The 12,656-nt window shown below is 45.0% G+C and overlaps 1 protein-coding gene across 5 annotated transcripts in view; it reads left to right on the forward strand.

Annotated features, from left to right (window-relative positions):
* The first annotated feature begins 725 nt into the window (after window positions 1-725).
* The window catches only part of CCNJ (cyclin J), a 31,442-nt gene continuing 19,511 nt past the window's right edge, over window positions 726-12,656 (forward strand). For 3 of the 5 annotated variants that reach the window (XR_010726551.1, XM_066238840.1, XM_066238841.1), the window contains exons 1-2: window positions 726-909; window positions 1,546-1,655. Coding sequence is in view for 2 of the 5 variants with exons in the window: in XM_066238840.1 (XP_066094937.1) it covers window positions 1,587-1,655 (69 nt within the window). In the remaining 3 variants the exon portion in view is untranslated. Of the gene's footprint in view, window positions 910-1,545; window positions 1,656-2,613; window positions 2,804-12,656 lie in introns of all 5 variants that reach the window. The other 2 variants (XM_066238842.1, XM_066238843.1) reach the window with 2 other exon arrangements.

The following is a 12,656-nucleotide window of genomic DNA, read 5'->3' on the forward strand; positions in this document are numbered from 1 at the left end:
TTCCACACTTTTGTAGTTTCCCGATTTAGGACCACAGATGGTTAATTACATCCACTATGGTATTGACAAATTAGGTTTACTAAAGGTAATCTTAACTGCTTTAAAGTTTTTGGGAATCTGTACAGCAAAGGAAATAAGGAAGGGGGGAGATTAATTAGGTTTCTAGAAGAAGGAGTAGGTTTTAAAATGGGATTTAAAAGACAGCAGAATGTCACAAGAGAAAGCGCTTTAGGGACTGTGGAAACGGCCAAAGCACATATGGAGGAACTGATAATTCCACTAAGCAGCCCATAGGATGTAAGGGACTGCCCTAATGTGAGATGAGGAATACTGACTGAATCCATGCTGTGAAGGGTTTTTTTAAGCACCAAGCCCAAGACTTGGGACCATAACTCTGCTGGCATCGGGGAGCCATTGAAGGTTCTCAGCAGGTGAGTGGCATGACCGGACTGGCCACCCGAATGATGATCAACGTTATCATTTTGACGGCGCTGCCTTCCGACCTCCGCCCATCCCTCAGGCAGGCTCCGCGGCTGGTGTAGTTGAGGTCGGACAACACGAAGCGAAGGGTCGAGCGGAGGGGAGCCAGGGATGCGGCCGGGGCCCGGCGGGGGCGGGCGAGCCGTCGCCCGGCGCTGCACCTGGGCCCGGCCCGGCCGCCGATTGGACGGTTCGGAGGTGACCCTGCTGTATCGCGAGACGAGATTGGCAGCGGCGGGGCCGCATGTGCCCCAGCGCTGGCTTTGTACGCGGAGCCGCCTGCCGGTCCTTTAACAATGGGCGGTGCGAGCGCCCCGGCGCTGGGCCCGAGCTGAGGCCGGCGCTTCGCGGCCGACTGTCTGCAGCATGAGCGGGGCCGGCGCCCCCCGCATGCCGGCGGGGCAGGGGCTGTGAGGGCCGCAGTTCCGGGTAAGGAGGCCGCTGCAGGGCCGGCAGGCCAGGGCTGGGCGTAGGACACCGGACCCACCCGGCCCGGCCTTTTGTTCGCCTTTCTGGGGCCGCACGAGACCGTGCGCTCCTTGGGACGAGGAGGAGGCGGCCTGGTGCGGGCCGGGCCGCGGGGCGGCTCTTGGAGGGGAGCGAGCGCCCGACCGTCCGCCGCGCTGCCTCGCGTCGGCGGGCGTTGGGCTCCGGGGTTCTCGAGAGGCTTTCCCCTCCGGGAGCCTGGGGCCGGTGTCACGTCTCTCCGCTCCTCGGGGCGGGCGGGAGAATTCGAACCCGGACGCGGGGAGCCCGAGGACGGCCCCGCTCCGGCTTTCCTGAGTACGAACCCGGTGCGCGCGGTGGGAACTCGGGCCGCACTTAGTCCCGTTTTTCCCGGCACCCAGTCCGGCAGTCTGCAGAAGGAGCCAGTTCTTCCTGGCTGGGTGGCTCCGGCCCCGCGTGCGGCGGCGGGGGTTGGTCTGGACGCTGCTGGGTTTAGGACGAGTCAGGTGAAGGTGAACAGTCGCTTAGGGTGGCCTGAGGTCACACCCGTCAGGGAGGGGACGCGGAGGGTCGTCTGGAGGGAGCTGGCAGTGACCGCGTCTAGGGTGTGTCTTACAGACTGAAGTTGCCGCGTCTGGCCAGGCGCGCCGCCCGGTCCCATGGAGCTGGAGGGGCAGTGGTGGCGGGGACAGCTGGCTGCCGATATTCATCAAGCCCTTCGGTACAAGGTAACCTTGATGCCCGGACCTTAACACTTGGTACTGGGTGTCTTATACCAGTTAGTGTGACTTTCGGCCCCCTGGAAAGTCAGGTTCTTTAACCACCCGTTTCCAGACCAGCAAAGGCGAGTTGGCTTATTTGCTCAAAGGTAATTAACGTCTTGGCTTCTTCCCTGGAATGTCAGAGGAACCTGCAACTTAAATGAGGAGGGGGGTTGGGGCGAGGTAGTTGGGAGAGAGGTGTGAAGAGACATTCTGATGTTTCCAGGTGGAACAGAGATTTGATATTGTTCTTAAAAAGCTAGCGGACATCATTTATTGGGTAGAACAGCCCTCCTGGTTTTGTAGTTGCTTTTGCATGCAGCTGTGTGTAATGTCACATTTGTACATAAATTAATTCCCCAGCTTTTAAACTAACTTGCTGTGAGACTTTAGACAAGTTACTTAATTTTCGGTTTCTCAATTTTCTTATCTGTAACATGAATAATAGTGATAGAATGTGCCTGATGGGATGATTGTGAAGATTAAATGAGTTGATACTGTACATGTCCTTACAACAGTGATTGGTATATAGTAAGCACTAAGAAAATTATAACTTGTTATTTTTTACTCTCCAGATTTAAAATTTGGGGCTGTTTAAAAAGCTTGAAGGTAGAAGGAGTTAGCTGCTGTTTCCAGCTAATATCAAAGACAGTATATAGTTAATAGATGTTGGGGGGTAAGAAGACACTTTTCTGGCACAATTCGAAGTATTTTGTTGCTCTTAAGTAACAGTTTTACTCAGTATGTCACATTTCAGCGTAATGAGTCCACTCTGCCTCTTTGGTAACGAGAAGAGAGACTACATTCAAAATTATATTTAACTTGAGTGAGTTTCACCAGGGATAGAGAGCGGTATTTGTTAGGTATAGAGACAATTAGAAAGAAGCAAAACAGCTGACTCTTTTTTCTTTTTCTTTTTTAACAGAGACAGAGAGAGTCGGAGAGAGGGACAGATGGGGATAGACAGGAACGGAGAGATGAGAAGCATCAGTCATCAGTTTTTCGTTGCAACACCTTAGTTGTTCGTTGATTGCTTTCTCATATGTGCCTTGACCGTGGGCCTTCAGCAGACCGAGTAACCCCTTGCTCGAGCCAGCGACCTTGGGTCCAAGCTGGTGAGCTTTGCTCAAACCAGATGAGCCTGCGCTCAAGCTGGCGACCTTGGGATCTCGAACCTGGGTCCTTCTGCATCCCAGTCCGACACTCTATCCACTGCACCACCCTGGTCAGAACAGCTGACTCTTTAATAAAAAGGATGCTGACTGTTGGATTGAGAGAGCCAGAAATTATAATATCTTGATTTTTTAATCAGGTTAAGTAGAATTAGAAAACCTAATTTGAGTTAAATTGTTACAGACTCTTTTTAGGGTTTGAGATCTGTAAATGTGACTTATTAATCCTGACATTCAGGCCCTAGAGTGTCAGCCTGGTGAATGGATGGGTCCCAGGTTCGATTCTCGGTCAGGGCACACAAGAGAAGTAACCATCTGCTTCTCTCCCTCTCCTTCTTCCCCTCCTGCAGCCAGTAGCTTGATTGGTTCCAGTGTTGGCCCCAGGTACTGAGCATAGTTCTGTTGATTTGAGCATTGGCCCCAGATAGAGGTTGCTGGGTGGATCCCAGTCGGGGCGCATGTGGGAGTCTGTCTCACTATCTCCCATTCTCTTAAAAAAACACCCCAAAAATAATTTTGAAATTCAGTCTCTTAGACACACTAAATACACTTCAGTTCCCTAAGAGGTCATTTATACCACAGGAGAGTCTCAAGTATGGAATGTTTCTCTGGAATGTTAAGAGAGTTACAGGTTTCCCACTTTGAAAATTGTCCAGATACTTTTTTTTTTTTTTTGCAGATGTTATCTTTTAATTGTAAATGTTCCAACTCTTTATCTCTCTAGTGTGTGGTGAAATTAATTACTTTTTTTTTTTTTTTTTTGTATTTTTCCGAAGTTAGAAGCAGGGAGGCAGTCAGAAAGACTCCCCGCATGCGCCCGACCGGGATCCACCCAGCATGCCCACCAGGGGGTGGTGCTCAGCCCATCTGGGGCATTGCTCTGTTGCAACCAGAGCCATTCTAGCGCCTGAGGCCGAGGCCAAGGAGCCATCCTCAGTGCCCGGGCAAACTTTGCTCCAATGGAGCCTTGATTGTGGGAGGAGAAGAGAGAGACAGAGAGGAAGGAGAGGGGGAGGGATGGAGAAGCAGATGGGCGCTTCTCCTGTGTGCCCTGGCCGGGAATCGAACCCAGGACTTCTACACACTGGCCAATGCTCTACTGCTGAGCCAACCGGCCAGGGCTAATTACATATTATTTTAATGGCATGAAACATGAAAGATTTTTCTTGGTGATTTTGTGTTTTCCCTGCCCCTTTTCCCATGGTTTTTGATTCTTATATTTTATGTGAATTTTAACCGTGAGTGATTACCTGCATTGATTTTGTCCGTTGAGATTGGAAGTGGATTTTTTCCCCCAGTAGATTTGTTTAATGCTTTGTGTATGAGGCTCTGGGAAAGATCCAAGGAATAAGACACAGAGTTACTAAAGTTGCTTATGAACTATCAAAGGAAAAGATAGTGTAGGATCTGAAGGAATGCCATTGAAAGTTATCTTGGACCACTTGTGGTATGCTAACCTGGGTTGTCTTTCTTTTTATTAGAGAGCATTTTTAAGCCACATGTTAGGATTTCACATAGTGTCCATACTTTATAAGGAATTTATGTTTCAGTAAAACTTGAACATGTGGAACTGGAGAGATCACTGTTTGTAATGCACTGAAGTCAAAGCAAGTTAAATGAACTTTTAAAAAAAATACATGTTAATTCCAGGCTGTTAATTAAGAGATTTAGTTGGATAATCACATGCTTATTTATTTATTTCTGATATTTGAGTGCCCACAATGTACAAGGTGCTGTGCCAGGTGTTAGACTATTTATTTATTTCTGATATTTGAGTGCCCACAATGTACAAGGTGCTGTGCCAGGTGTTAGACTATTTATTTATTTCTGATATTTGAGTGCCCACAATGTACAAGGTGCTGTGCCAGGTGTTAGACTGGTAACCGACAATGAAACAGACACGATCCCTGCCTTCATGGAGTCTCACAGAATCCAGAGTATCTGAACTTAGGTCTTCCTTTGGGCAGTTGCCATTCAGATACTGAGGAAGGTGTTCTCTTTTTACACCCAAGGTTTGTGGAGGAGTAATTGGTGTGATTAGCATTATCTCTACTAGGGAAAAGTAAAAATTACAAAAAAATGGAAATCTTCAACCCCAAATGCCAACAATACTGTTTTTGTAAAATATAAGAACCTTCCCCTGTACACCTCCTTCCAAACAAACCCTACAAAGCAGGCATGCTCTTATACTCTGTGCAGTGTTTTTCTTCGCCTTGTTTTGCTTTGCGTACTGGTGTGTTAGGATGCTCGGGGAGTATTTTTAGGATCCTTTTTGACAGATGATCACTTTTTAAGAAATTAAAAAATGTATGCCTCACAGAGTTATACTTGTGAGTATTCTTCCTATGCCTTTGTTGCCATGCTGGCTGGACATTGAACTCGTTCTAGGAGAGGGATGGTACCTGGGGTGGGGAGCTGATGAGGACTGGAGATGGAGATGACAGATCTCTGTGCTGTGGTCCTGTGGGATCCTGAGAAGCAGACAAGAACAAGAGTGTTGTTCAATTCGAGGGGATCAGGAATAGAAAGAAAACATTTGGAAGCTGAGAAAAGCATAAGTCATTTTCTCATGCTTATATAACTGCAGTACCTGGACAAAGCACTAAACCCGACAGCCATCTGGTAATCACTCGCACTTGACAATTTAAAATCATAAAGAGAGAATGTATTGAACTTATTGTTTAAAATTTCCAATTGTTGGCCCTTGCATTCTTGCCTTTATTTTGTCTTCACTTAGCAAAGTTAACATAGTTCAAAATAAAGCCACCAGTGTTTCCAGCTGTTGCCCAGTGAATTCTTAAGACCTAATTTAGGCCTCTTGCAGAAAGCCTACTCTGGCTGTTTTTCCCAACACCCCACCCCCTGAGCTAGGTTTGATCTCCCTTCTCAGTGTTTCTGTAATATCCTGTGATTACTACATATATACTAATAATCTCTGTATTTTGGTTTATCTGTTAGAGAGGCTGGAGACTGTTTTCCAGCTTTTATCTGTGGGGCTAGCACAGTGTGTGCTACATGGATAATGCTCAATAAATGTCGTGTGATGACAGCAGAGAAAGGTGAAGTTTGAAATTTTAACTCATTTACACTATGGTAAAGATCTACAGAAATGGTAAATGAGAAAGGAAAAACCCTAGGGCTGCATAAGAAATCAGCGTGTTTTCTTTCTTTGGAGAAATTAAATTTTTTTTTTATCTTCAGAGAACCAAGGCAGCCTAAGCCATTGTCTGCACCCCCAGTAGCATTTGTTTGTGCTTTTCTCACTTATATAAAAACTAGAAAGCCTGGCAGTCATACGAAATGACTGCTGTTCTAGATATTATAAATTGTAATTAAAATGATTTGTGCAAAGGTATCTGCTAATTCAAACTGAATTACCCAGGGCAGGCGGCAAGGACGCCCCTTTGCTTACTGCCCCACGGGGTTTCCCACTTCTACTTGCTTAATTGCTTAAAGTAGAGTGCAATGAAGGAAACCACTGGCGGTACATTTCTTAAGAGCCACTGCTAGCTCAATAAATAAAGGTGATTTAAATAATAAAATGTTAATTCACATGTCAAAGATCTCTTTGTACACAACATTTCTTGTGTAGATCTTTCCATCATTTTTATTTTTATTTTTTTTGTATTTTTCCGAAGCTGGAAACGAGGAGAGACAGTCAGACAGACTCTGGCATGCGCCCGACCGGTATCCACCCGGCACGCCCACCAGGGGGCGATGCTCTGCCCCTCCGGGGCATCGCTCTGTTGCGACCAGAGCTACTCCAGCTCCTGGGGCAGAGGCCAAGGAGCCATCCCCAGCGCCCGGGCCATCTTTGCTCCAATGGAGCCTCGCTGCGGGAGGGGAAGAGAGAGACAGAGAGGAAGGAGAGGGGGAGGGGTGGAGAAGCAGATGGGCGCTTCTCCTGTGTGCCCTGGCCGGGAATCGAACCCGGGACCCCTTGCACACCAGGCCGACGCTCTACCACTGAGCAAACCGGCCAAGGCCCTCCATCATTTTTAAGCTCGCCTTGCAGAGGACCATCAATTATTTTTAATTTTACGTCCATTCTTTCACGAACTCTTGAATAGGCAACATAAAGTTGACCATGTTCAAATGCAGGCTCAGGTAAAAAAATGCCAACAAGCCCTGGCCGGTTGGCTCAGCGGTAGAGCGTCGGCCTAGCGTGCGGAGGACCCGGGTTCGATTCCCGGCCAGGGCACACAGGAGAAGCGCCCATTTGCTTCTCCACCCCTCCGCTGCGCTTTCCCTCTCTGTCTCTCTCTTCCCCTCCCGCAGCCAAGGCTCCACTGGAGCAAAGATGGCCCGGGCGCTGGGAATGGCTCTGTGGCCTCTGCCCCAGGCGCTAGAGTGGCTCTGGTCGCAACATGGCGACGCCCAGGATGGGCAGAGCATCGCCCCCTGGTGGGCAGAGCGTCGCCCCATGGTGGGCGTGCTGGGTGGATCCCGGTCGGGCGCATGCGGGAGTCTGTCTGACTGTCTCTCCCTGTTTCCAGCTTCAGAAATATAAAAAAATTAAAATTAAAATTAAAAAAAAAAAATGCCAACAAGTCAGCGTTTGGCCATAAGACTTATTGATGGTCATAGCAAAGGCAAGTTTTACAGGAAATTGTCTACGTCTCAATTGAAATGGCAACCTGTTTGAGATGGAGCCAAATCAATTCTTGGAATGACATGTATTTCACCTTTAGAGGAGCCAAAGACTTAGCTATTATGACATTATTTTTCAATTGGAGAACCTCTAGTCTTGTACCATTGCAAAGACCCCTTCTGGTGTTAAGATTTCTTAACAGCATAATAATTGCTCCAATCTTTAACCTCAGTTTGTGAGGTGGCATGCCAGAAGGCGGGACTATTTGAATGCCGTGGCAACTTCACCCCATTGGCTAGTACAGTTACGCAAGCAACCAATAAGCTATCGGCGACAGATACTTAAGCCGCATATAATAAAGATTAAAAACACAAAATGGCCCATTAGCCTGTGTCTCAAGTAACTACTTTTAGTATTTATAAAAATTTTTCAATGATACGTGCATATGGTTAAAAAAATTTTTGGATAATATAAGAAGGATTAAAATGAGTTTCCCCAACCCTCACTATTTCCTGATTCCCTTGGGTTACCATCATTATTGTTTGTTTGTTTGTTTTCTTGAAAAGATACCAAATAATTTAGTATATTTGCAAATAAATTATTTTTTTGTTTTTGATACAAGAGGTCAAATATATATTCATTGTTCTATTACCTTCCTCCCACACCAACCTCACTCAGTTTATCAAATTTTCCATATCAACACATAGAGGTCTACTGTCCTTTAGTTTAATGTCCACATTGAATCAGTGTCCTGTAGTTTATTTTAAGGCTCCATTGGAGCAAAGATGGCCCAGGCGCTGCCTCAATTCTCTGTTGATTGATATCAAGCTCTTTTCTAATTACTTTTTTTTTTTTTTTTTTTTTACAGAGACAGAATCAGAGAGAGGGATAGACAAGGACAGACAGACAGGAACGGAGAGATGAGAAGCATCAATCAGTTTTTCATTGCGCATTGCAACACCTTAGTTGTTCATTGATTGCTTTCTCATATATGCCTTGACCGCGGGCCTTTAGCAGACCGAGTAACCCCTTGCTTGAGCCAGCGACCTTGGGTCCAAGCTGGTGAGCTTTTTGCTCAAACAAGATGAGCCTGCGCTCAAGTTGGCGACCTCCGGGTCTTGAACCTGGGTCCTCAGCATCCCAGTCCGACGCTGTATCCACTGCACCACTGCCTGGTCAGGCCTCTAATTACACTTTTTATGCAGTTATAAGAAATAGTACAGGCCCTGGCCGGTTGGCTCAGCGGTAGAGCGTCGGCCTGGCGTGCGGGGGACCCGGGTTCGATTTCCGGCCAGGGCACATAGGAGAAGCGCCCATTTGCTTCTCCACCCCCCCTTCCTCTCTGTCTCTCTCTTCCCCTCCCGCAGCCAAGGCTCCATTGGAGCAAAGATGGCCCAGGCGCTGCCCCAGGCACTAGAGTGGCTCTGGTCACGGCAGAGCATCGCCCCCTGGTGGGCAGAGCGTCTCCCCTGGTGAGCGTGCCGGGTGGATCCCGGTTGGGCGCATGCGGGAGTCTGTCTGACTGTCTCTCCCCATTTCCAGCTTCAGAAAAAGAAAAAAAAAAAAAAGAAATAGTACAGATAGATCCCCTGTACCCTTTACCCAGTTCCTCCAGTGGTAACATCTTGTAAAACTAGAGTATAATTCTCACAGCCAGGATATTGATGATAGTCAAGATGCAGAATATTTTCTATCAATACAGTGATATCTTTCTTGTGTTACCCTTTTATAATCGCATGCTTTTCCCTGCCACTCTCATTCCTTCTTCCCCTTAAACCCTGGTAACTACTAATCTGTTCTTCATTTCTATAATATTATCATGTCAAGAATGTTAGTTATGTAAATGGTATTTTATAGTATGTGACCTTTTGGAATTGGTTCTATTCACTCAACAAAATTTTCTGGAGATCCATTCAGGTTGTTGGACATAAAGCTTTTTATTTGACTATCTTCCTATTAAAAATAGTGTTGCAAAGGACCTCCTTATATATGGGGTAAATTCCTAAGCCTAGTGTTGCTAAGTTAAAGGGTATGTTTAATCTGCACTTAAAAAAATTGTATTACCTACTTTCCTCCAAAAGGTTATATTGCTAATCTGACTGATAATTTCTGGAAGTTCTTATTTCCATTCTTATTTATTTTTTTAAATTTAGTGAGAGGAGGGAGGCTGATAGACTTCTGCATGTGCCTGGATGGGCATCCACCCAGCGAGCCCACTAGGGGGTGATGCTCTGACCATCTGGGCCCTTGTTCCATTGCTCAATGGAAGTTCTTACCAAGTTCATTGCTCACCAAGTTCTTAGCGCCAGAGCCTGAGTCGGAAGCCACAGAGATATCCTCAGTGCCCAGGGCCTACTCTCTCCAATCGAGCCATCTCTGCTGCAGGAGGGAGAGAAAGAGAGAGAAGTAGGGGTAGAGAAGCAGATGGGCGCTTCTCCTGTGTGCCCTGACTGGGAATCGAACCCAGGACATCCACATACCAGGGTGATGCTCTACCACTGCACCTACTAGCCAGGGCCCATTCTTAATATCTTAAACAAAAATTAATAAGGCCCTGGCCGGTTGGCACAGTGGTAGAGCGTCGGCCTGGCATGCAGGAGTCCCGGGTTCGATTCCCGGCCAGGGCACACAGGAGAAGCGCCCATCTGCTTCTCCACCCCTCCCCCTCTCCTTCCTCTCTGTCTCTCTCTTCCCCTCCCGCAGCCAAGGCTCCATTGGAGCAAAGTTGGCCTGGGCGCTGAGGATAGCTCTGTGGCCTCTGCCTCAGGCGCCAGAATGCTGGTTGCGACAGAGCAATGCCCCAGATGGGCAGAGCATCGCCCCCTGGTGGGCATGCTGGGTGGATCCCAGTTGGGCACATGTGGGAGTCTGTCTGACTGCCTCCCCGTTTCCAAGTTCAGAAAAATACAAAAAAAAAAAATTAATGTAATGTGGTAAGTTAAGACTGTATAACTTTTTAATTTTGAGTGAGGGAAGTCATCTTTTTATAAGTTTTGGCCTGATTTTATTTTTTCCTGTGAATTGTCTATTCATATTTGCTGCCTTTTTAAAATTAATTTATAAGATTTCTCTAAATAATAAAGAAATTCTTTATCCTATATGTCAGGAATACTTATTAAATTCATCTATTTTTCCCTGATTTGAAATGCCATTATTATCAAATAGGTTCTTCTATCCAATAAAAAAGAATGTTTTTTCCCATGTATACAAGTCTTCAAACTCCTTCAGAATTTTAATGTTTTGTTAATACAGTGCTTGCATATATAGATTTATTTCTAGGGATTTTAATTTTATGGTTAATGTAGATGGGTTCTTCTATTTTTCTAACCAGCTCTTAGTATATAGAAAAGCTATTGGTTTTTTTATTCTAATTTTGTAAACAACCACTGTACTGAATTCTTAGTATTTATTTCTCCTTACTTTTTCTGTTGATTTTTATGTTTTTTCTGGATAGAAATTCTACCATCTGTAGAACAACTTTCTTTTCTTTTTTTTTTTTTTAATAAATTTTTATTAATGGTAATGGGATGACATTAATAAATCAGGGTACATATATTCAAAGAAAACATGTCTAGGTTATTTTGTCATCAAATTATGTTGCAAACCCCTCGCCCAAAGTCAGATTGTCCTCCGTCACCCTCTATCTAGTTCTCTGTGCCCCTCCCCCTCCCCCTAACTCTCTCCCTCCCTCCCTCCCATGTCCTCCCTCCCCCCCCACCCTTGGTAACCACCACACTCTTGTCCATGTCTCTTAGTCTCATTTTTATGTTCCACCAATGTATGGAATCATGTAGTTCTTGTTTTTTTCTGATTTGCTTATTTCACTCCTTATAATGTTATCAAGATCCCACCATTTTGCTGTAAATGATCTGATGTCATCATTTCTTATGGCTGAGTAGTATTCCATAGTGTATATGTGCCACATCTTCTTTATCCAGTCTTCTATTGAAGGGCTTTTTGGTTGTTTCCATGTCTTGGCCACTGTGAACAGTGCTGCAATGAACATGGGGCTACATGTGTCTTCACGTATCAATGTTTCTGAGGTTTTGGGGTGTATACCCAGTAGAGGGATTGCTGGGTCATAAGGTAGTTCTATTTGCAGTTTTTTGAGGAACCACCATACTTTCCTCCATAATGGTTGTACTACTTTACAGTCCCACCAACAGTGAATGAGGGTTCCTTTTTCTCCACAGCCTCTCCAACATTTGCTATTACCCGTCTTGTTGATAATAGCTAATCTAACAGGAGTGAGGTGGTATCTCATTGTAGTTTTGATTTGCATTTCTCTAATCACTAATGAAGCTGAGCATCTTTTCATATATCTGTTGGCCATTTGTATCTCTTCCTGGGAGAAGTGTCTGTTCATGTCCTCTTCCCATTTTTTTATTGGATTGTTTGTTTGTTTGTTGTTGAGTTTTATGAGTTCTTTGTAAATTTTGGATATTAGGCCCTTATCTGAGCTGTCGTTTGAAAATATCAGTTCCCATATAGTTGGCTGTCTGTTTATTTTGATATCAGTTTCTCTTGCTGAGCAAAAACTTTTAATTCTGATGTAGTCCCATTCATTTATCTTTGCCTTCACTTCTCTTGCCATTGGAGTCAAGTTCATAAAATGTTCTTTAAAACCCAGGTCCATGATTTTAGTACCTATGTCTTCTTCTATGTACTTTATTGTTTCAGGTCTTATATTTAGGTCTTTGATCCATTTTGAATTAATTTTAGTACACGGGGACAGGCTGTAGTCGAGTTTCATTCTTTTGCATGTGGCTTTCCAGTTTTCCCAACACCATTTGTTGAAGAGGCTTTCTTTTCTCCATTGTGTGTTGTTGGCCCCTTTATCAAAGATTATTTGACCATATATATGTGGTTTTATTTCTGGGCTTTCTATTCTGTTCCATTGGTCTGAGTGTCTATTTTTTTGCCAATACCATGCTGTTTTGATTATCGTGGCCCTATAATATAGTTTAAAGTCAGGTATTGTAATGCCCCCAGCTTCATTCTTTTTCCTTAGGATTGTTTTGGCTATTCGGGGTTTTTTATAGTTCCATATAAATCTGATGATTTTTTGTTCCATTTCTTTAAAAAATCTCATAGGGATTTTGATGGGAATTGCATTAAATTTGTATATTGCTTTGGGTAATATGGCCATTTTGATTATATTTATTCTTCCTATCCAGGAACAAGGAATATTTTTCCATCTCATTG

The sequence above is a fragment of the Saccopteryx bilineata genome, chromosome 7 (assembly GCF_036850765.1).
Source record: "Saccopteryx bilineata isolate mSacBil1 chromosome 7, mSacBil1_pri_phased_curated, whole genome shotgun sequence".
NCBI lineage: Eukaryota > Metazoa > Chordata > Mammalia > Chiroptera > Emballonuridae > Saccopteryx > Saccopteryx bilineata.